Genomic DNA, 24,072 nt, shown 5'->3' with positions numbered 1-24,072 from the left:
GAACAATGTGAACCAAAATCTGTCATATATCAATCATTTGGGTACTAAGTTATAACATACAATTCATCATGTGGGTAGGATTAAATCGGGGGAAAATATCATAGTAGAAGCACAAAATTGGATAGATTCAAAGTGTGGGTAAAAAACTTAGATGTCAATTACCCAAGTCAGGGAAGCTACTATAGAAGCTGAAAGTAAGGAAATGTAGAAAGGAGAGAGCTTACCGTAGTGGTGGCCACTGCCATGGACTGGTACGGCGGAGGCGATGGGGCCCCTAATAAGACGGAGGAGAGGCGGAAAGGAGAGGAGAGAGAGAGAGAGAGAGAGAGAGAGAGAGAGAGAGAGAGAGAGAGAGAGAGAGAGAGAGAGAGAGTACGCCAGCAGGTGGCAGACGCACGGTGGTGATCGACGGCTTAAATTTCGCCAAGAAGGGATCAAATTCTTGGAGGTAGTTGCAGCATGGTAAGGGGTTCGCAGAAACGGGATTCCTAATTCCAGCAGGGGCTCATGCAAATTGTCACGGATTTCAGAAATATATATCAAACATTTAATGGCAGATGAAACTTCGCCATTAAAATGTGGGATATACTTTTTGTGGCGATACATACTCGCCACAAAAAACTTGGCTTACCACGGTTTGGGACTGCCGCATATTGCAGCACACTTAGAATCTTCTCTCTGCGGCTAAGGAAACTGTCGCATATTGGATTGCCTATTGCTGCGGACGCTTTTGAGGCGAAAATTTCTCTCCGAAAATATGCCTTTTTTACTGAGAATCATTTAGCCCCCTTGATACAAATCTAATTGCCATCTTAAATTCCATTTGTTTGCAACGGAATTTATATTCCCACTAAAAAAAAAAGCCGCAAAAGCCACATTATGTTGTAGTGTCGGCTCTTGCCATGCCAGCTTACACGTCGTATTTTATACTTAGTAGTGCCTCTGATCAATTGCATGCATGGGAAGTTTTCTGACGGATATATAATGAACTATGAGAAATTGTATTCCCTGTTATAGGCTAATATATAGTACTGCATATATGCAAGTCATTGAATGAATGATCAAAACATATATATATATATATAGCTAATTTGGATTGCATGGAACAGCAACTTTTATACTATATTTCCTCATGCAGTATGGCATGCAACTACGTACGTGCGTACGTACTTTTAGATAAGACATCGGGCATAAATATACGTATGTACGTACGTACGTACATGCCATCCATAGACATTCAAGACCAACAATTTTAATTTAAATCAAGCCTAAACGATCGATCACTTGGCCTAATTTATGTTTTTCACCTACCGACCTTCTCGAGATCATAATCAGCAAAGACACAACATAACTGTGAAGGGAGAAAATCTCTTATATTGGGCCCAGAGCAGGGCCCAAGTTACAACTTAGCTATAAGGTCTGGGTTGAACCAAGCCAAAGACATGGACCAGATTAGGATTCAGATGCATGATATGGGCTAGGTCAGACAATAGCATCTGGATCAGGATTTAGGCAGGAGACCTGTGTCGGATCATGCTAACAGGACAGGACACGCAAGGCACGGGCAAGGTTTGAGAAGGAAGGAGCATAACACTTATCACTACTACTTTACTACTTGTACTATATTTGAAATTTTATATTTTTTCATCATTTTTTTAAGGATTTTGTTAACATCCTTAATTATTAAGAAATAATTAAAAAATATATAATTTTAGTAATAGTCACTTCCTTCATCATTAAATAAAATATAAAATTAAAAAAAATCAAATATAAAAATAGTAATAAATAAACAGAATAGTAATCGTATCATTTTCCATCACGAATATGTTTTTTGTGACAAGATTCAATATTATTTTCATATATCCTGGATTGCCATGTATAGAAAAAGTGGCCTTCATCGTGCGTAAATTAAAATAACTTAATTAATTAGGTTCACTTGGAAGCTGCTTGCATTCATATACAGAAGAAAATATGGATGAGTCATCTAAGTATATTGCGTCTGTCACACCTATTGTTTAAGGATTATTCTATTGTTAATATATAAAATAAATAATAAAATTATATTTTTTTATCAGTATTATAAATCTCTTAAATAAGTAAACATGATATTAAAATAGAATTTTCTGCCGTTAAACTCACCGAATTAATGAACGTGTGTATGTATATATATATATATATATATATATATATATATATATCAGGCCTAAAGATAATATTATCCTATTTGAATAGTTAGATGATTTTAAATGAAAGTTAAAAGTTAATTAAAATATTATTTTTAATAATATTATTATTTTAAAATTTAAAAATATTTACATCTACCACACAGAAGGACGGATTCTTTCCGGCCCATTCCCCAAGGCCCAACCATTTGTCTCGACAATATTTAAGTACATGAAGGCTAGAAACAGCTAACTAGCCATGCTCTCAACCATTCGGCTATTTCTGAATTCTGATTTCTACTTACCGACGATTATTTGGTAAATTCCTTTGATTTTTTATTTGTAAGAAAGAATGATGTACAATCTAATTTTATTGATAACGTCCTTCGTAACATAACGAAAAAATACGTTTTACAAACGGATAAAAAGGCTTTGGAGTTACACAAATGTCAAAACCAAAACACTTGCTATAAATATTCTAAAGAACTTTGTGTCTAAAGTGATGAGGGAAAGAAATGTTCTCTAGATTAGTCATATACGCAACATCACCGGTGGAATATTGTCGGCCGGTTAAAATGGTTTTTCCTTAATTCATATAATTATAACCATATATATATATATGATCTAGAACGTCCAAGGATGGATCACATCAACTAAATAGAAATTAGGGCAAGAAATATAAAATTAATATAACCAAAACCAACTTGTTATAACAGGTTACTTGCAAGTTATAATGTAAATCGATGTCGATGAATGGCAATTGATTAAAAGATCAACATGATTGTAATAGAGACTAGCTAGAAGATTAAAAATATTAGGAAAATAATACACATATATACTTAACTATTTTCACAATTTTATTTTAAATGAGAGATATTTTTGTAAAATAATTTATAAAAATAACATCATTTTATATAAGTATTCTCAATTTAATATTATATAATCTATCAAATGTTGTAAAAAGAATTATACGTGTATCATTATTACTCAAAAAAGCAGATCACACCTAGAGAGAGAGAGAGAGAGAGAGAGAGAGAGAACCGAGGGGGATGTTTGAGCTTGAAGCTAGCTAGGAACATTTGGCCATGGCAGCTTGGAGCTCTGTCGTATCTCTCTCTCTCGATCGGTGCTGTAGCTTTACCGACACTGCATGCTGAGTTTCAATTACAGAAAAAAGGGGACAAAGTACTCGAAATAGGCGCTAGTACTACTTTACTTGAAATATTTAAGCAGGCCAGATTTTTCTGAATCATACAGTAAGCATCCGTACTCCAAATTAGGTCGAAGTTGAAGGGCAACATTTGAGCTGATCAGATTATATTGTAAATATAATTAATAATGTACCTTTTGTCTCTGATATATGATATATATAATCTAGAAAAGTCGCATTCAAGTGAACTAGTGGGAAATTAAACTGCTGTCAGATGGTGGTTGAGAAGAACTTGGTTCGATGTTATGGTCAATTAATACATGCAAATCGTTGAAGGATCCAAACATGGTTTTTATTTTAGAATCGATTTCCATATTCTGCACGCCAAATATTTAGAGAAGTTATCGTATAAATCAGTCAACAGACATGCATAACCCCGGCGGCGCCCCCTATATATATATATATATATATATATATATATATGAGAGAGAACATGACTCAAAAAATGGGTTTAATTAGGTCAAAAGCCAACTTCTAAAGAAATGTCTCTGCATATATATTCTTTACTACAAAATGGCCCAACAGGTACTTCAATTCGATCAAGCATATATATATATATATATAATGTTTGTTATCATGTGTTATATTGATCATGATCTTTTCTTATCTGATCAGTGAATTGTTTGATTTTCCTAATTTCCGCCATTAAAGTATAATGTGGCTTAAGATCATCTACATGATCATGTGGCAATTAATGAACTCGGAGATCAGTTTAACATTCAGCACAAGTAACATTGTGTACCCGAAATTTCCTGATCGATGTAAAAAATGGATAGTTTCGTGACCGCAGAACTAGCTAGGATATATATAATAATGACCATGCTTGATTTGTTTATAACCATCTGATTGGAGAAATCTTGAAGCAAGATACGTTTTGACGTTGAGCCTTTGTTTGAGTACTCAAACATCATCTTAAATCATATTTTTTAAAAGAGATATTTCACACAAAAGTAAATATACAAATTGACATAGCCTTATATGATATATTAAATCTATTTTATAATAAAAATAATTTTACAATTTAACATATCACATCATCAACTCATATTATTTTGTTTATTTATTTTTGTAGATCTATTTGTAACTAAAACTAGCATTTCTCTTATTCAAATTGAATCACTTAAAATACGCCACATCAATGTATTATTAGATATACTAAAATCTAAAATGAATAATAGAATTTACTTATTGTATTAATTTGCGATTAGCTTGCCGACAACGCATGCTTGCGATTCTGATGATCAATCAATGCAATGCCAGAAAAAGGAGAGAGCGCAAGATGGACTTAACAATATAGATGGAGATTCTCATCATACTCACGACTCTCCTACCTCCGTCAATTAATGGCCGTGACCCGTAAAATCACTCTTCAAAACATTATAAAACCCTCTTGAGATCATATTCCAAACTGCACACTACTATACTACTCTTTCGCTGTTAAGTTTCCTCCCAACTTCTTTTGCGATTTTTTTTTGTTTTCGTTGTCATTTTTCAACTAGATAAAACCTTCGATATATATATATATATATATGCGTTGGAATTTCGTTTGTTTTTTTCCCGAGAATAGAGTCTAGAATTTTTCAAAATTTATGAACAGGACTAGCACACAAAGGGAAAAGAAAATTTAAGTGAAAAGAAAGGCAACAATGGAATTTGAGAAGAAACAAATCGGTCTAGGGACTGAATCGAATTCAGTTAAACTTAAATATGTGAAGCTTAGTTACCACTACTTGATCTCCAACGCCATTTATCTTTGTCTTGTGCCGCTGATCACTATAGCTTCGGCTCATCTTTCTGGCGAAGACTTCATCCATTTGTTCAGCCACCTTTATAAGCTCAATCTCATCTCAGTTACAATATGCACCGCGCTTACGGTTTTCCTTGCATCCATTTACTTTGCACGTCGTCCTAGGCCAGTTTACTTGCTGAATTTTGCATGTTACAAGCCCGACCCATCGCTAATGTGCAGCGAAGAAACTTTCATGAAAAGATCTGAGCTTACTGGGAGTTTCTCGGACGAAAGTTTAGCGTTTCAAAAGAAAATTCTGGAGAGATCAGGATACGGAGAGAAGACACATGTATCGAAATCACTGTTGGAAGTCCCAATGAACATGAGTGTGGAGGCAGCAAGAAATGAGGCAGAGATGGTGATGTTTGGAGCGATCGACCAATTGTTGGCGAAAACTGGGGTGAATTGTAAGGATATAGGGATTCTTGTTGTGAATTGCAGCGTCTTCAATCCAACGCCGTCGTTGTCAGCCATGGTTGTGAACCGGTACAAGCTCAGAGGGAACATTCTGAGCTACAACCTTGGTGGAATGGGCTGCAGTGCTGGCCTCATTTCCATAGACCTGGCCAAACGCTTGTTACAGGTTGGGATACCTTTTTTATATCTTCATTATTCATGCCTAGCTAGTACAATCAAAATGATCAACTTAAGAAGAAAGTGATCATCAAACTCACCTATGAAAAGACGAGAATATTTTTTCGGTGAATTTATTTTATTTTTTTGCTTGTATACATGAGGAGTTACACTCCGGCCTAGAATTGCTGGTATAATATTGAGTGCACCCCTTAATTTGCTGCATGCATGATCGTGTTCAAACCAACCTTTTTGCTATCTGTGTTACAGGTACAGCCCAACTCGTATGCGCTTGTAGTGAGCATGGAAAGCATGACTCTCAACTGGTATGGTGGTAATAACCGTTCGATGCTCATCACAAATTGCCTCTTCCGTCTGGGTGCAGCTGCGATCCTCTTATCAAACTCATTATCTGATCGTCATCGTTCAAAGTACCAGCTCGTTCACACTTTACGAACACACAAAGGTGCAGATGATAAAAGTTACAACTGTGTCTTTCAAAAAGAAGACATGGAGAAAAGACTTGGCATCTTACTCTCCAAAGACCTTTTGACGGTGGCTGGTGAAGCCCTTAGAGCCAACATCGTAACTTTGGGGCCTTTGGTCCTTCCCATGTCTGAACAAATCCTATTTTTGACAAATTTCGTAGCGAGAAAGGTGTTCAAAATGAGGATAAAGAATTATGTTCCTGACTTTAAGTTGGCTTTAGAGCATTTTTGCATACATGCTGGTGGGAGGGCCGTGCTAGATGAGTTAGAGAAGAACCTTGGATTGACTCAGTGGCATATGGAGCCCTCAAGGATGACTCTTTATAGATTTGGGAACACCTCTAGCAGCTCTTTGTGGTATGAACTGGCTTATTGTGAGGCTAAAGGGAGGATCAAGAAAGGGGATCGAGCTTGGCAAATTGCATTTGGATCAGGATTCAAGTGTAACAGTGCTGTGTGGCGAGCTTTGCGCACCATTGATCCGACAAAGGAAAAGAACAATCCTTGGATGGAAGAGATTGATGAATTTCCTGTTCATGTGCCTTAAGGGAGCTGGCCAGCATCCATTAATTCTGAATGAAACCACTTCCTAGGAATAATTAGAACAATATTACTATAAGATGCATATATATGTCGTACTATGTGTGAATTGTCTGTCCTAGCTGTTTGTTCCCCCTCGATCTCCTGCTGAAAGCGTGTCTTTATCTATCGAACTATTTAAATAAATGCAGGCCAGCGTTAGTGCCTTTGGAGTACAATGTACAATTAATAGATCAATCATATGATCAGAATATTACTGCTCTTTATTTTTTTTTCATGAAAAATTCTATTTATATTTAAGAAATACTTACTATAAATTTACTTATCCACGTGTCAGTTATTAATATATTAAAAATTATAAAATTTGACTTTGAAAAAAAAAATTGACAAGATAAGTCTTGTAAGTAAAAATATACGTATAAATTATAAGTATATATAGCTCTACTTATTTTTTATTTATTATACACCCAGTGCTTCAAATAAACATGAGGTCCAAATTAAGGACTACACCAAATTAAGATGATGGTTGAAATCATATACGTACGTGAATCCATATTTTATAATTAAGTGCATTGCTTTGTAATCAGGTTGTGTTTGGTTGTTGAACCAAATTCAAACAAATCATTGATAGAACTTACTACTTTTTTAACTTTCCATAAAAAAAAGTTAAACTCATCTCAACCTAAAAAATTAAATTCATCTCAACGAGACACACAAAATAGTATTACTATTCATAACTCAACTCAACTCATCTGAACATCCAAATGTAGCGTAAGCCTTTTTTACTACATACATGTTCATGATTGATCTATAATTAATCTTTCTTCTTTTCATAATAATATAATAAATAATATTATTATTCTTTCTAACCTAACAAAATTAAATGTCATTTTTACAATCATAAAATAATGAGTAATACTAAACACAATCATAAGTTGTGTAAGGGTTGCATACTTCTTTTAAAAAATAGTGAAGTCCACTATTAAAAATTATTTTTTAATGTGGGTCTCCTATTTACTCTTTTTTTTTTTTTAAATGAATACGCGGCACTCTCGTATTCCATGATAGCAATCTAATTAGGCCCCATTTGATTTCACAGATAATCTCAACCCATTTCATTTCAACATTCAGAATTTCAAACACCATTTAAATACAAACACTTTTCAATTTCAAATTTTTAAATTTTCAAATTTTTCATATAATATATCTAATCATTACAAATTTCTCAAACTTTCAAATAAAACACAAAAAATAATTGAATTTTTTTATTTCTAAAAATAAAAATATTTTAACAATATTTTAATTTTATAATATTTTATTTAATTTTTTTCTCTCATTTTCCAAAATCTCACAAAACATCTTAACTCAAATTATTTCACTATTATTCATAAATTATCTCACTATTATTCTCATATTTTTTATACCATCTCCTCTCATGATCTGTGTAACTAAACTAGGCCTTTTAGTGCTATTTTTACGTTCGTGCATGCATAATAATTAATTAGTGCCTTCCCTAATTCGTGTTGCATGCTGAAGATGCGTGTTAGCTTAAGTACCACATATATCTCCTTATACTTAAAAGAGCCTATCGCCCAATGAACAGTGACATCAACAGTAATGAACAGTAATCGTGAATAATAATAACACGGCAAAATCACAAAACCGCAAATCTCGTCCCTCTCTGCATTCTCGAAGCAAAACCACAGAAGCAAAACCACGGCAAAATCATCATAAAATCATCACAAAAATACACGGCAAAATCACAAAATATCATAAAATCTTCACAAAAATACCACAAATTAACAAAATCACCACAAAAACACTATAAAATCACAACAAAAATACCATAAAATAAAAAAAAAAAATCATCACAAATTATGGTGGTGGAGGTGGCCTAAGGGAAAGTGGGCGTCCGTGAGGAAAGGTGAGCATCCATGGTGGCTCGGCTGGGCGTGAGGACGGTTACAAGAGGTGGTCGGTGGCGAAAGGAGGTCCCAGTGGTGGTGCGGTGACCAGAGAAGGTGGAGCTCCGCCGTGGGTGTGGAGAACTCGTGCAAGAGAGGTAGATTTCGTGGGAGCAAACGGCACGGAGATGGAGGCTGAGCTCGCTGGAGGGGGATGGCCGGTGGGAGAGGAGGCTACCGTGAAGGTGGTGGCGCCGGAGGATGGCGTACGGCGGCGCAGCAACATCAAACCCATTCGGGCTGTGCACAGCCGAGAAAGAGGAAGAGAGAGCGTGAGAGAGAGAGACCGGTGTGGGGGGACTCGCCGGAGTGAGGTGGTGCCGGTGGAAGAGGCAGTGAGGCTCACCGACGCATGGCGGCGTCGGGCTGGGCAGAGGAAGATTCGGCTAGGAGGAGGGGCAGCGTACTGCGTACGCGTGAGCTGAGGGAGGAGAGAGAGAGGGGAGGGAAAAGTGAGGGAAAAAGGAAAAAGTTATAGGGGTTTATCCAGTTCTTTCGTTTTGGGGTCTTCAAAATGATTTAACAATAAAAGATTAAAATACTGATTTAAATATACATAAATATTAATTTAATTAAAAATATTGAAATAAATTAAATAAACAATAAAATTTTATTAAATATTTTTAAGAAATTAATCTCAATCCTTCATTTTAAATTATTAGATTTGATCTAACAAAAGAAATTTAAACATTGATTTAAACTAATTTAAAATTTAAATAATTAATATATAAATATCATATTATACATAAACTATCAAATTTAATTTATTAAATATTAATCTTCCATCATTAAATAAATGATAAAATTTTACTAAATATTTTTAAGAAATTAAAATCATATAAATAATTAGAGTTTTAACATAATTTAAATATGATAATATTCTTAATTAAATAAATTAGGCAAACGTGCGTGGGGAAGGAGAGAGAGTGAGAAAGGAAAAGTGGGAGAAAATGTTAGTTTTTAGGTTTTAAATTACAACCATTCATCTTTAATCTTCAGATTTAATCTAACGATAGAAGTTTAAATATTGATTTAAACTAACATAAAACAAATAATTAAAATATAAATATTCTACCATACACTTAAAATTAACTTTAATTTATAAAATATTAATTTTTCATCATTAAGTAAAAGATAAAATTTTACTGAACATTTTTAAGAGAATAATATTATATCATACACTTAAAATTAACTTTAATTTATAAAATATTATTTTTTCATCATTAAATAAATGATGAAATTTTACTTAATATTTTTAATAGAAAAAAACTATCTAATTAATTTAAATTTTTAATATAATTTAAATTTCATAATAAATGATGAATATGAATAAATAATAATTTTACTTATATACATTAGACTATTTTAATATTAGAAATTATTATTTATTTATTTTTTCAATTAGGCAGACATGGCAAACGTGCTTTGCACGTTAGCCACCGCTAGTGTATATATATATATATATATATATATATATATATATATATATGTATGGGCTTTGCTACGCATGATCATCCTATACTGTACATGACCATATATATTTTAATTTTTTAATTTTATTATTTCTAAACTAATTAAATTCTTCTATTTATCATCCTTACAAACATATATATTAATCAACCTTTTTATTATAAAATAATCACAACAATAAAAAGATCCGATCATTTCGATCAGAAACGAACGACAATATAAAAAATGCCCCGCGCGTCATGGCATTAATTTCCTCAAGACGGAGAATATATGAATATTATATATATATATATATAGAAGCTAAGAAAAGCTAAAATTAAGTCCTTTCCTTCGTCGAAGAATGAATTAATAAATCCGGCCAATTAGAAAGGGATCGAGATCAATCAGATAAAAACAAAAATAAAATAAATAAAAAAACTACCGAAACCAACTTGTTGTTGCAGGTAATTAATTACTTGATGCATGGGGGCATGCACGTTATTCAACTGTTTATTGTCTAAAACATATATACGACGAAGAAGAAATTAAGACAGTGTGATATTGATATATAACAGAATAAAGGTTAAAAATTAACTTGCCTGCATGCATTTAGCTATATATATATAGATACTACGTACTTTACATGAGTTTGAAAGCAAGATGTATGATTTGTGACTTCATTATCATGATCCGTATTCTAAACGAACAAAGTCGTTAATAAGGGCTACATTCGAGCTGATCAGATTAATTCTGATCACGTACTTCTTGATCTAATTAAGATATGATCTCTAGTACTCCGGTTCTTGCCATGCCAACTTACACGAGTTGTATTTTAGAAGTACCTGTGATCAATTGCATGCATGGGAAGTTTTCTGACGGATATATAATGATCTATATATGAGAAATTGTATTCCTTATTGTTATAGGCTAATATATAGTACTGCATGCAAGTCATTGAATGAATGATCTAAACATATCTCCTTATACTTAAAAGCGTCTATCGCCCAATGAATAATAATGAACAGTAAATGTGTTTTACGCTTTTCTTCTTCCCCTTACGTCCCTCTCTACATCACCACAACAAAATCACCACAAAATACAAAATCAACATACAAATCACAAATCAACAGATCCCGTGAAGAGAGAGGGCATGAGAGGAGTTGGGGCTTCGGCTGGAGGAAAGGAGGAAGTGGAGGGGTCGTCGGCGAAGGACGAGGCTGTTGGTGGTGGTGCGGTGGCATAGGGGTGGCTAACGGTGGCGCTACGGGGAGAAACCCGTGCATGTAGAGGGGCTGTGTGCGTAGGGCTAGGGAGGAGCTACAGGTGGTGAGTTCTATAGAAGTGGTCTACAGCATGAGGGGAACTCGGTGGTGGAGCTGGGGCTGAGCCGCAGTGGCACAAGGGTGGAGAACCCGTGCGTCGAGACCGGCCATTTAGGGTTGCTCGCGTGCGGCTGAGGGAGGAGTTGCCAAGAGACTTCGATGGTGGGGTTTGCTTGCCAACGTGAGGGGAAGCTGGTGAGGTAGTCGGTTACGCCGCAGGATGGCGCACGGCGGCGTTGGGCTGCTTGAGGGAGGAGATCGATCAGGTGAGAGAGAGGGAAGACGTGCGGGGAATGAGAGAGAGGGAGAAAGGGAAAGTCATGAGGGGAAAAGATTGGATTTGGAGTTTTAAATCTCAACCCTTCATCTTGAATCCCTATATTTAATATAATGGTAGATATTTAAATATTGATTTAAACTAACATAAAATAGATAATTAAAATATAAATATTATATCATACATTTAAAATCAACTTTAATTTATAAAATATTATTATTTTATTATTAAATAAATGATGAAGTTTTGCTAAACATTTTTAAGAGAATAAAACTATCTAATAAATTTGATTTTTCAACATAATTTAAATTCCATAATAAATTATGAACATGAATAAATAATAATTTTACTCTTATATATTAGACTATTTTCAATGTTTGGAGTCATAATTTATTTTTTCTTTCAATTAGGCAGATAGCCACTACTAGTATAATATATATATATATATATATATATATATATATATATATATTGCTAATTTGGGTTGTATGGAACAACTACTTTTTATATAATCCTCATGCGGTACGCCATGCTACTACGTACGTGCGTACGTACTTTTAGATAAGACATCGGGCATAAATATACGTACGTATGTGCCATCCACAGACATGCAAGACCAATATGTTTGATTTAATCAAGTCTAATCGATGTTTATGTTTATTTACAAGAATACCTATCGACCTTCTCGAGTTCATATTCAGCAAAGACACAACATAACAACTAAGGGTACGTTTAGAAGTGAAAAGCAGCTCAGCTCAGTTTAAATTTGAATTGAATTTACCATCCAAAAGCACTTTGAAACTGAGTTTTATCCGTAAAAAACATTCAACCCAATTTATACTATAGATGGACGTAACATGTCGACTTTGCAGAGATTCTTGACTTCCTCTACTCCCGGCCTTTAATTTTTTTTACTTTCCGTTATAACTCCTCCCTCTCTCTCTCTCTCTCTCTCTCTCTCTCTCTCTCTGTGTCTCTCTTCCTCATCCTTCTTCTTCCCCAACCCATCTTCCAGTGCATAAACTCATTTTCGTAAAATTCAAATCCCTCTCGACAGCGACTGCAGTGCACCAAACTGCCGTTTGTGAATATTTCCCAATTACAACCGGGAGTTTCAAATTTAGAAAGCTATCGAACCCCACAGTCATCCCCTATAGTCAACAGGTTGGAGAATGAGATGTTTTGTTTCAACGGAAAAGGTTCCACTGTAAACTCCTCCAATGTTTGCAGCCCTCATGCTCCAACAGTGATTGAAGTTTGAAGGGATTGTCCTTCCTGTTTGAACCACTGCAGCCCTCTGGCTTACATCCTTTCAGCGTGGTAAATAAACAATGCCAATCAGAGTAAGCTTGTTTCTTTTTACAAACTGAACTCTGCGTCTACTAAAAACTTTATTTCCAATCTCTCAACTCATAGGTGCTTCTGTAAACCCGTGTGAGCATCTCCTCTGTTCCCCTATTCGTTTCTTTGCGCATTGAGATTCTTATATAATTCCCATGTCGATATCAGCCCAAACCACCACCATTTTACTACGGAAACAAAGCTCCTCCACGGTCAAGCGGATCAACCGAAGGGTTACCTTTAAGAGATCAGCAATCACAGGTCCTAGGACGCACTCGTATCAAGTAAGCAACAATCTCAACTTTTTGGGATCGCATTTGACTAAATGCATTTTAGAATAATTTACTCAAACACGTGGAGTGCAATTTTTCTTAGTCTTATGCAAGATTGGTATCACCGAATCTATGAACATGTAAACACTTACATATGTTAATCTGTTGGTGAATGTCATATATATGTGATTGCCCACTGAAAACATATTCCTCAATTACATCTTCCTTGTGCAAACATATGGTACTTGGTGAATGTCATATATATAGTTGTTGCAATGGCCTGTGCAGTATGCATTACGTACGTGTTTGGTGTTGGCAACATGTATTCTGTTTTGCTTTTCTCCCATCCATTAGGACTATAATCTGTCTCATTTGAACTCATGGGCTTTTCAATTAATTGTTGCTGGTTAAACATGACCCTTGTCAATTTATTCCCTTAAAAAGTCTTGTTACATTCAACTCCTACTAACTTTTATTATTATAATTTACTTATTGCTGCAATTACAGTAATGCTTTATCAAAGTGGAGGGCTAAAAAAATTTTATCCTTATTATATATATGCTGGTTTCTGTTACCAATTTGAATTGTTTTGCAATATATATAATTACAATACCTGCATACATGTCACTTTCGCCTCCCAATTAATTAAAATCATTGAGCTAAAGTAGTCTGATGATCCCCAATATCACCCACCAAATTGTTAAGGCTTATTTGTCTGCTTTCACTTTGGATTTCTGATCAACTAGTAACTTCTTCAAAACACCCATCCTCCCCACTAGTCCTTTAAGAAACCAATATTCCTATCCTAACAAGCCAAACCAGAAGTAATTTTGTACATAACTTGTCTCTTTCTTTCTTTCTTTTTTAACCTTCTTTCAATTTATGCTAGTCAGGAATGTCCATTTTCCATGTACTCAACTGCTTTTGATAGTCCCATTCGCTCTCCTAGGTATCACATCTACTTGTTTGTTTTTTTTTAACTTCGATTGGTTGGATGCAGACTGATAAAAAAGTAGTACTAGATCTACAAGTAATTAAGATAATAAATTAAAAGAGTTACAATTATAATAGTTTTATAATTACTTGACAAGCATTTTTCAAATATTTTTGTGTTTTAACAATTTGAATTAAGAGTGGGGGATTGGAAAAGGAAAGTAGCTGCTTCTACATTTACTGCTTGATCATTTCATGAAGGAGAAAGCCATCAATTATATGATGAAGGAGAATGCATGTACATGGTATTTTTTTCATCCATCTGAAATGTGACAGATCTTTGGATGTACATGAAGTTGTATAAAAATCTATTATGTTTGTTTTGGATCTTTGATCTCAGTTTTGCAAAGTTTACCCAAAATGGACTTAAAAACCCATGATTGCAGATTATTCTTTTTCGTGCTGAATTGATTCTAATTGCTATGTGTGACTTGTGGCCCTACTTTCTACGCTCATCCGGCAATGCCTCCTACAAGGTATTACAAATACATTCTAAATTTATCTTACTCGTATATGTGCATCGATTCCTTGTATGATATATTACATGCATTTGACATATAAAACAAAAATAACATTCCTATGCATTTAATATAGTGAAACTTAAATGTTTTGGACTTCATGCATGTACCATGTCTATGATGCATAGCAATAGATAATAGTATGGATTTAAGTGCATTGTCTACTATTTGCATTGTCTGTTTTTTGTATTATCATGCATGGCCATTAGCAGCATACCATGGATGACATAGAGGTTGTATGGATCGTGAGCTGTAGTTTGGTGGGTTGGAGGAGATGTTGGTTGATATTTTGTACCAAGAAACATTAGAGGGTAAATTGGTGGGGTCCAGGATTACAAACCGTGACACAGTTCAACTTTCCACGCGCCTCAATCAACTTGGTATTAGGCCAGTTGATGCATCACAAGTGAAGGGAAAAATTGCCCGTCTTAAGAAAACACAATGCAAGTTTACAGATTTAATGAGCCAAACGGGCATGGGTTGGAACCCCATCACAAAAATTGTTATTGGTACGTAAGAACATTGGGCAAACGCGATCCGGGTAAGCTTCATCTTCTTTTGGCTTAACCTTCCTGTATTTTAAATTTATTGCATTTTCTTTATATAATTTATGGCAAATTATATGATTAAATGTTTTTATCAATTTTTGCCAACTTGTGTAATTATTTTTACCATTTCTTAGGTTCGATCCCAGTGAAAAAAGTACAAGACCAAAGGTTGTGCCAACTACGACATCCTCTGCACGATTTTTGGTCAGGTTGTCGCAACAGGAGTCTTGCATTATGCCTCAACGCAGGAACCCCCCTCTAGAGAGGAGGAGTAGCAACTGGAGGATGAATTGAGGGCCCGAGGTCCCGTGTTGGGTAGTGGCATTGGATTAGACTTGACCATTGATTTGGATGACATTTCAATGACTCCATCGACACAAGGAGGGGTCTCACAGCGAAGGCCTCCTCGTAGGCGACGTAGGGACACAGCTGGACCATCATACTCACCAAAGCTTAGTGCAGCCATACAAACACTTGCCGCCACTTTTAAACAACGGGCAGATTTGGATGCAAAGATGTTTAAACTATGCAACTCCAAGCGCAGTAGAGGCGAGGGTTTGAATAGTGGGCAAGATGCAGACTATAGCAGTGTTGCACAATGTATGAAGTTTTTGCAGGAAACCACCCCTCCCCTACCTATGGACGTTCATCTTCGTGCAATAAAAGCGTTTATGGATCCTAATGTCCTAACTGTCTTAAAGAACATGACCCTAGAGATGAGAATAAAATGGGTCTGGCCACTAGGCTGACCACATCTATCGGCCTTGCTATGTTTTTCTAAAATAAATTGAGACTTTATTTTATGTATAACTTTAATAGATGGTGAATGATTTCTAATAATCTTATTTCATGTGGGCTAATTTAAGTTCAAACATAAATTTGGTTTTAAATAATTTTGCATTGCTAAGTTCCTGCTCTATATGAATTCCTTTTATTCTTTGGATGACAAAATCATATGCAATGTGTAATGTTTAATGCTTGTGTGAACATCATTTTTTCAAAGGAAAGCATGGACAATGATAGCGATGGCTGGAATGATGAGGTAAACATCGCAAAGAACGAGTCGAGGGAGGAGGGCTCTAGTAGTAACGCGTCAAGTACATTTGATTTTGATAGATGGGCAGAATGGGATGCATGGAGAAGCCGTAACGATGGTACGAAAGAAGCGGTTCTTCTTTTGAGCATGTTGATGGAGGAGCAGCAATCCCATGCCCAACGTTGTATGCCCAGGCCACAACATAACATTGGCTTGCGTGGTTATTAGTACATCATCACAGTCTTAAATGGACATCCTGACACTTGTTACGAGATGTTCCGAATGGAGGTATATGCATTTCGGGCCTTATGCGATCGTTTACGTAGAGTTGTTAGCTTGCGTGATTCGTCACGAGAGGTCACGGTTGATGAAGCCTTAGGAATGTTTTGCTACACTGTTGGACATGGTGTCGTTCAATGAAATGCAGCTAATGTGTTTCAACATTCGGTTGAAACTATAAATCGACATGTGTTCAACATAATGCATGCATTATGTCACCTATTGTGCCATGTGATTAAACCAAGTCAGACGACGGGGGTGATGCCTTATATTGAAGGAAATCTCAGACATTATCCATGGTTCGAGGTAAATTTTTCTTACATAATCTACTTGCTTAGCTTAAATTTACTCTATAAATGTCATCATGTTTGCAATACGAGATTTTGGAATTTATGAGAATTTAAAACGAAATCTGCAGAAATGTCATGGTGCAATGGATGGGATCATGATCGACGCAGCTGTGCCGGCTTCCGTAGCAAAGGCGTATATAAATCGGTATCACCGGGTTACCCAGAATGTCTTGTGTGTCTGTGATTTCGATATGAAATTCACATTCGTATACGCCGGGTGGGAGGGTACAACCCATGATACTCGTGTTTTAATTGATGCGTTAAACCGTCCGGGGAACCATTTTCCATGGTCTGAATATGGTAATTTTTACACATTATTTAATTTGTACCTTGAAAGTTTGCGATAATTTGGATTCTTCAAACATTATAAATGGTTAATGTTGTATTCTAAATTTTCAGGTTATTATTATCTAGTAGATTCGGCATTTTTCTGTATCGAAGGATTTATGCCACCGTATCCGAGGGTAAGGTACAACAGATCTGAACGTCATGGCAATCGTACCTTCCAATGATATAAAGATCTATTTAATTATCGGCATTCATCCCTTTGGAATGTCATTGAACGAACTTTCGGTGTGTTGAAGAAGCGTTTTCGAATTTTAAATTTAATGCATCCATACCTTCCAACTCGGCAATGATATCTTATTATTACATGTTGTTCGATCCATAACTTCATCTGCACGGTTACACCTAATGATCGGAATTTTCTATTATATAGCAATCTCGATGATTATCAAGGAATGAATGCGGATCAGACCACCAGTGAACAATCTCATGTCAACTGCATCGGCCCAGGCGATGGATGCAACTAGAGATGCTATTGCATTACCTATGTGGGAGCATACCTATGGTCAACAAGGAAACACCTAATTGCTAGCATGGTGTTGCAATCTTTTTGGTTACGTCAGTATGAAACAATAGATTGTATATTGGAGACATTTTATTTACATATATCAATGTTTAATATGTAAATAAATTATTGAATAAAATGTGGTCATGCTAGCTCCTGGTAGTACTTTTTCCCAATAATTGAATAATTTTCTCTAAAAAATTTCAACGTAAAATTTACATACAAAATGTAGGGGAAATTTGGTTTTTACATGCATTGACTCATTTAAATAATAAAGTGATATTATTTATTAATTTTTTTATTTTTAAAAAATTTAAAATAAAAAAATCAATCATATTTTATATAATCAAATAAAAATTTTACGGAAGATATATAATGGTACTTGGTATTACTTATTTAACTCAAATCATAAATAAGAAATAATGAAAAGTGATGAAAATAGGGAAATAGTAATATGAAAACGATATGAAAGGAAATGGAATTGTGAATAGTGCATATTATGAAAATGCAAAAAAAACACCGATGGCTGCTTTTAACTTTCTTTACATTTTGACTGTTGCTTTCGTTGGCGCAAATGGCTGCAGTGCTGTTTAGACAATTTCTGTTTTTGTTGTCAGGTGAACAGTATAAAATAATGGTGGGATTATTTTTTTTATAACTTTTTTACAATTTTTCATAAATATATCTAAACTCATCTTAATATCTAAATACATTTTAAACTTATCTTAAGTAGATCCTACCAAACTTATTCAACAATCTCAACTCACTACTATTCATAAAAATACTCAACTCAATTCAACATCCAAACACAACCTAAAGTAATTAGTATGTACCGGCTTGGTTGATATTACTCAACACGTACGTACAACCACCCGAACATATATATAGCGGTGCTTTTATAATTTTTTTTATAATTTATATTTTTTTAATATTTTTAAAAAATAAAAAATATATCAATATATTTAAATTATTTCCTTACTGATTTTAGAGTTTCTCCTCCAAACTCCAAGTATTTGGGTCTTCCTTTGAGTGGAATAGAGAGGAAATTTTTTTTCGCGGACCTTATTGTGAGAATTCAATCAAAACTACAAGAATGGAAAACCAAAATTCTATCTCAAGCTTCTAAAACTGTCTTGATTAGAGCTGTAGCTAGCTCAATTCCATCCTATGTAATGTCATCAATGATGCTTCCAAAATTCATGGCAAAGAAGATTGATAGCCTTTTTAGACGATTTTGGTGGGGATATGAGGACCTTCAAAAGAAAAAATTCACTCCTAAATCATGGCAATCTATATGTCTTCCAAAATCCATGGGAGGCCTTGGTCTCAAACAATCTTATCTCTTTAATACTGCACTTGTTTCCAAACTTGCCTAGTCTTTTCTCAATGGTCCCATTAGCCTATGGAAAGAAGCCATCTCAAAGAAGTACCTTAACAATAACAGTTACCTTGATGTTCAACCAAAGCCAATTGATTCTTTTTTTCTGGAAAAATCTCTTAAATCAAAGAGATTTCATTAGGCAAAGTATATGTTACCATATCAACAATGGGGTTTTCACAAGAGTTTGGATCGATCCTTGGATTCCAACCCTACCAACACATATCCCCACCCCAAATCCAAATCTATCAGATATTGATCATACCATGTTTGTTTCAGAACTGATCCTTGAAGTGCCAAGACGTTGGAATATCCTACTTCTAAATACTCTCTTTTCTGAAAATACCTCAAGGAAAATCTAAAAAATTCCCCTGGAAAATCACAACTTCCATTTCATTCCTGACATAATTAAATGGATCCACCATTCTTCTGGAGTTTTCTCTGTTAACTAGGCATATGCAGTCCTTGTCAATGAAAATGACCAATCTGTTCCCATAACTCAAGCCATTAACTGGAAAAAGTTGTGGAAACTAAAAGTACAAGACAGACTTAAATTGCTCCTTTGGAAGATTAGCCACAACCTTCTCCCAACAAAAGGTCTCATCAATTTTGTTCTCCATCTGGAAGTAGACCTTACCAAATGTCTCATATGCAACACCAAGCCAGAAAATCTCCATCATTTATTCTTTAACTGCATCTTTTCTAGAGTAGCATGTAGACAATCAAGATGGCCTATAGATATCTCCTCCTTTGCTACCTAGCCAATGGATGTTTGGATTAATATTATTTTAAATCTTGCACAAGACCTCAACATTCCAGAAGAACTCCAAGATTTCCAAAATTTTGCTTTCATAGCCCTGGATAATCTTTAGTTCCATAGAAACAAGGTGAACCACAAGCAAGCTGAACCATCTATCCAGAGTTATGTGAAATCAGTTTCCAAAACATACAATCAGCATTCCAAAGATTCGGTAGCAAAAAATTTTCATATGGGAGTAAATGAGGTAAGACACCCTAGTAGTCATCTTATTGCTTTTGATGTTGCTAATGGAAATGAAGGCTCCATAATAGCATCCATTTGTTGGAAAGACAATGTTGAAGTACTTTTTGCCAAAACAGATCTGATTAGTAAGGTTAACTCAAACCTAGGCAAAGCAAGCTTTCATGGCCATCAAAGAAGCTGAACGACTAAAGTTGGAAAAAATTGTGGTGGAAAGAGATTCTTCTGTAACAATTCAAGCAATATCAAACACCTCTCATGTCCAAGAATAGATTTTGAGTCCTATCATAAATGACATCAGACATTATCTTAATTTATTTAAAGAATGGACTAAAAAAAATTTATCGATTTAAAAATCGATGTGCATACAACCTAACGCACTAGACAGCAAAAATACAGGCTTTTGAAAATATCTCTCTAATCAAAATTTCAACATCTTTATTACTTTTTCATAATGACAAAGATCCACCTTTGTAATGGTTAATATTAAACCTCTGCAATTATGATGCACTGAACTATCTTTTACTCTAATATATCCCTAATAACTTGCGAAAAAAGAAAAATATATATATTTTTTTAATCATTAAATAAAACAGTCAAATAAAACGGTAAAAATTGGTTGGTGCAGCAGCTTTTTTTTTTTCATATATAAACCAAACGTACGATGACACCTAGGTATTCTGGAACTCACATTTATAAACCGAACGAACGTACCTGCTGCATTTAGTAGTTCTCAACAACACCATCTGAGCCAATACTGGCTGTGGCTTTAATAATATTACTGCATACAACGAACAATTTCGGAAGGAGTGCAACGTATTGCCATTTTCAAAGAAGGGGATTTATGGCAATCGACAGAGATCTCAGATAAGAACTCAGAACGAGTACTGCAAACGTATTGCCATCTTCAAAAGGACTACTTAATGGGTAATCAGTAATGGACGATTACGATCGACAGATCATGAGATAGCTAGAACTAATAGTTACCGATTGTAGTGACGGTATTTTAGTTCAGAAATACTTTATGGTTCTCGATCTGCATGCATTTATTTTTGTGCCCGGAAATGCTACGCATGCCGACTGCATTCTGGGCAACATTGGTTTTGCTGCATGAAATTTCCCTCACGTCTCCTTGCAATTCAATGCTAGTTCATCTGAGTACGTGAGGAAGTAAATTAAATGGGACGTGCTACGTCCACCGCGAGTTATTAGGTAAATTTTTATTTTATTTTTTACTTTTTTTACATGTATTTTTTAATATTTTTTAAAAAATCATAATATTATTAAAAAATACTTCTTAATTATTAAATAAAAAAATAAAAAAATCACAACAATAGAATAGAACTATAGAAATCAACGGTAAGAATAATATTTTTTAAATTAAATTGAGTAAAAAAAATGGAGTCCGTTTGGGTGGAACTTGTATGAAAGTGTCTTTAAAGTTGTTAGGGAGATGTGAAAGTTGCATGTCTGCATTCATCAAAAGGTGTGGAAGATAAAGTTGCATGTCTGCATTCATCAAAAGGTGTTGGAGATGTGAAAGTTGTCTGGATTCATCACATGGTTTGGCTGGCAGTTCAGGGACAGAGTAAATAGATACTCTGTATGTAGGAGATGGTGAAATTGATGATATGCAGGAGGAGCTAGCTAGTAGGCGTTGAATGAGTTCTTAAATCACATTTTTAAGTGCCGTTTGTACAGTAAATTTCAATGAGACGAGAGTTGGGTTAAATAAATTTTTATTATTATTTTTAAATTTGAAAAAATTAAATTAGTTACTATATTTTTTATAAAAATTTTAAAAAATTATTATGAAATGAAACACTTTTTATATTTAAATAGGACCTTATTTTATCATCTCATACCATATATTAATTAACATGTGATTTGTCATTTTATTTAAATGCCCATACTTATATATCAATTGTATGTATTTAAATAAAAAGATAAAAATAATAAATCACATATTAGTGTACGCTACAAGTGATGATAAGTAGAACTTTTCATTTTATTAACATGTCAAGACTTAGGACTTGTTTGGACGATGTGATTTTATCTCATCTTATTTTATTCTCTTTTCAAATATAATTTAAATACAAATATTTTTAAATGTTAAACTTTTTCATTTAATAATTACAATTTTTCTAAATTTCTGAATAAAATATAAAAAATATTTTAATTTTTTTAAATATCAAAACAAAAAATATATTAAAAATATATATTCTAATAATATTTTAACTTTATAATATTTTTATTCAAATATTTCTCTCTCCTTTTCCAAAATCTCATAAGACATCCTTAAATATTTTTATTATTATTTACAACTTATTTCATTATTATTTTCTCCACCGACTCCTAAATAATTTTTTTATGTTAAATAGGAACTATATATATCTATGTTGACAAGGAATGGGTGAAAATAAAATACAGCTCTGCAGAAATTATTTTAACTAAAAGGGTAGACGTTTTTCTTTCCTCAATATAATGGAGTACAAGTTTCTCTTCAAATTATAAAAAAGATTTAAAATATTATAAAATTATTGTACGAGTATTGGGATGTGTTTGCCTCGTGGGTACCATCATGGATTGTAGGACTTTAGAGCACCAGTTATGGGCTCAACAAAGTTAAATTATAGCCGAAGAATAGTTAAAGTGTAAGATAATATGTTACAATTGGCTCAACAAATCAATAGTGATTTTAACTTCAAGTTAAATCATTAGTCAAATTTGTTGACCCAAAGGAACTAGCCAAATAATTCTTTTAGACTAAAATATTCACTTGAGTTGAAGTGAATAAAATTATTGAGGAAATATTATGTTTTATAGTGAAATAATATAGCCGTTGAAGAAATATAGCTGTTGGAGAAATATAAGTTAAAAAAATATATCCGTTGAAGAAATGTAGCCATTGGAATAATATGAACGTTAAAAAATTAATAGGTAGTTTTTTAATAATGAATAAATATTTAAATTACAATTATAACTAAAATAAATGAAAAGTTCAAAATCAATATTTTATTAGAATAGTGAAAGATTTGTTGAGCCTGTTATTTGATGATGATGAAAAGTGGCTAGCTAAATTTATAAAAATGAATTTCTTAATCAAATTTTAGCTAAAGTTTGTTGAGGCCATAACTAATGCTCTTATTGGGCTTCCTGAGTGTTAGCAAGTCTTAAGTCTTCTTATTTGGGACCGAATAATATTATTCTAATCAATCACTATTAACTATTTCATATCTTATACTTTATAATAAAAAATTATCCAACATAAAATATGAGATGAATATAATAACTTATACATAGCAAAACCCATTTGAATCTTCATCTTAATTTTTAAGGCAAACTTTCGGCCTTTTGACATACTCCGAGAATAATCTAAATCACTAAAACTCCACTAATTTTTGGTAAAATAATAATAGTAATAAACAAAGAAGAAGAATAGTTAGAACATGAGTATTACTATTTCTAAGGTCTCTACATTATATATTATTTATATGACATAATTTGATTTATAATATTCAAATTTTAAAATTTATCTTTTAAATCAAATTATGTCATGTAAATGCATATATGTGGTATAAATGTTTAAAAATATAATACAAATAATTAAATCTATATATTTCCATTCGTTTAAATTTTTGAAACAAATGGCGATTTTACGTGATATCAAAGTATAGATTTTAAGTCTGAATTTCGACTTTATACTCTATTTTATTTAATTAATTATTTTATA

At 33.8% G+C, this 24,072-nt stretch overlaps 1 protein-coding gene across 1 annotated transcript; it reads left to right on the top strand.

The window, feature by feature from the left end:
- The first annotated feature begins 4,782 nt into the window (after positions 1–4,782).
- Positions 4,783–7,028, top strand: LOC108999773 (3-ketoacyl-CoA synthase 2-like). The gene is made up of 2 exons (XM_035693943.1): positions 4,783–5,744; positions 6,005–7,028. The coding sequence occupies exons 1-2, from the start codon at positions 5,019–5,021 to the stop codon at positions 6,767–6,769; spliced, it is 1,491 nt and encodes a 496-aa protein (XP_035549836.1). The 5' UTR covers positions 4,783–5,018; the 3' UTR covers positions 6,770–7,028.
- Positions 7,029–24,072: the final 17,044 nt, after the last annotated feature.

Source organism: Juglans regia, chromosome 9, assembly GCF_001411555.2.
Source record: "Juglans regia cultivar Chandler chromosome 9, Walnut 2.0, whole genome shotgun sequence".
Lineage (NCBI taxonomy): Eukaryota > Viridiplantae > Streptophyta > Magnoliopsida > Fagales > Juglandaceae > Juglans > Juglans regia.
The sequence above is the reverse complement of the archived record's forward strand: the minus strand, read 5'-3'. Positions and strand labels throughout refer to the sequence as shown.

What these genes read in the sequence shown, in the direction of transcription:
- LOC108999773 (XM_035693943.1), top strand. Translation starts at nt 5,019, where the DNA reads ATGGAATTTGAGAAGAAACAAATCGGTCTAGGGACTGAATCGAATTCA. An exon ending in TGGCCAAACGCTTGTTACAG is followed by an intron (nt 5,745 to 6,004) that starts GTTGGGATACCT and finishes TCTGTGTTACAG; the next exon opens with GTACAGCCCAACTCGTATGC.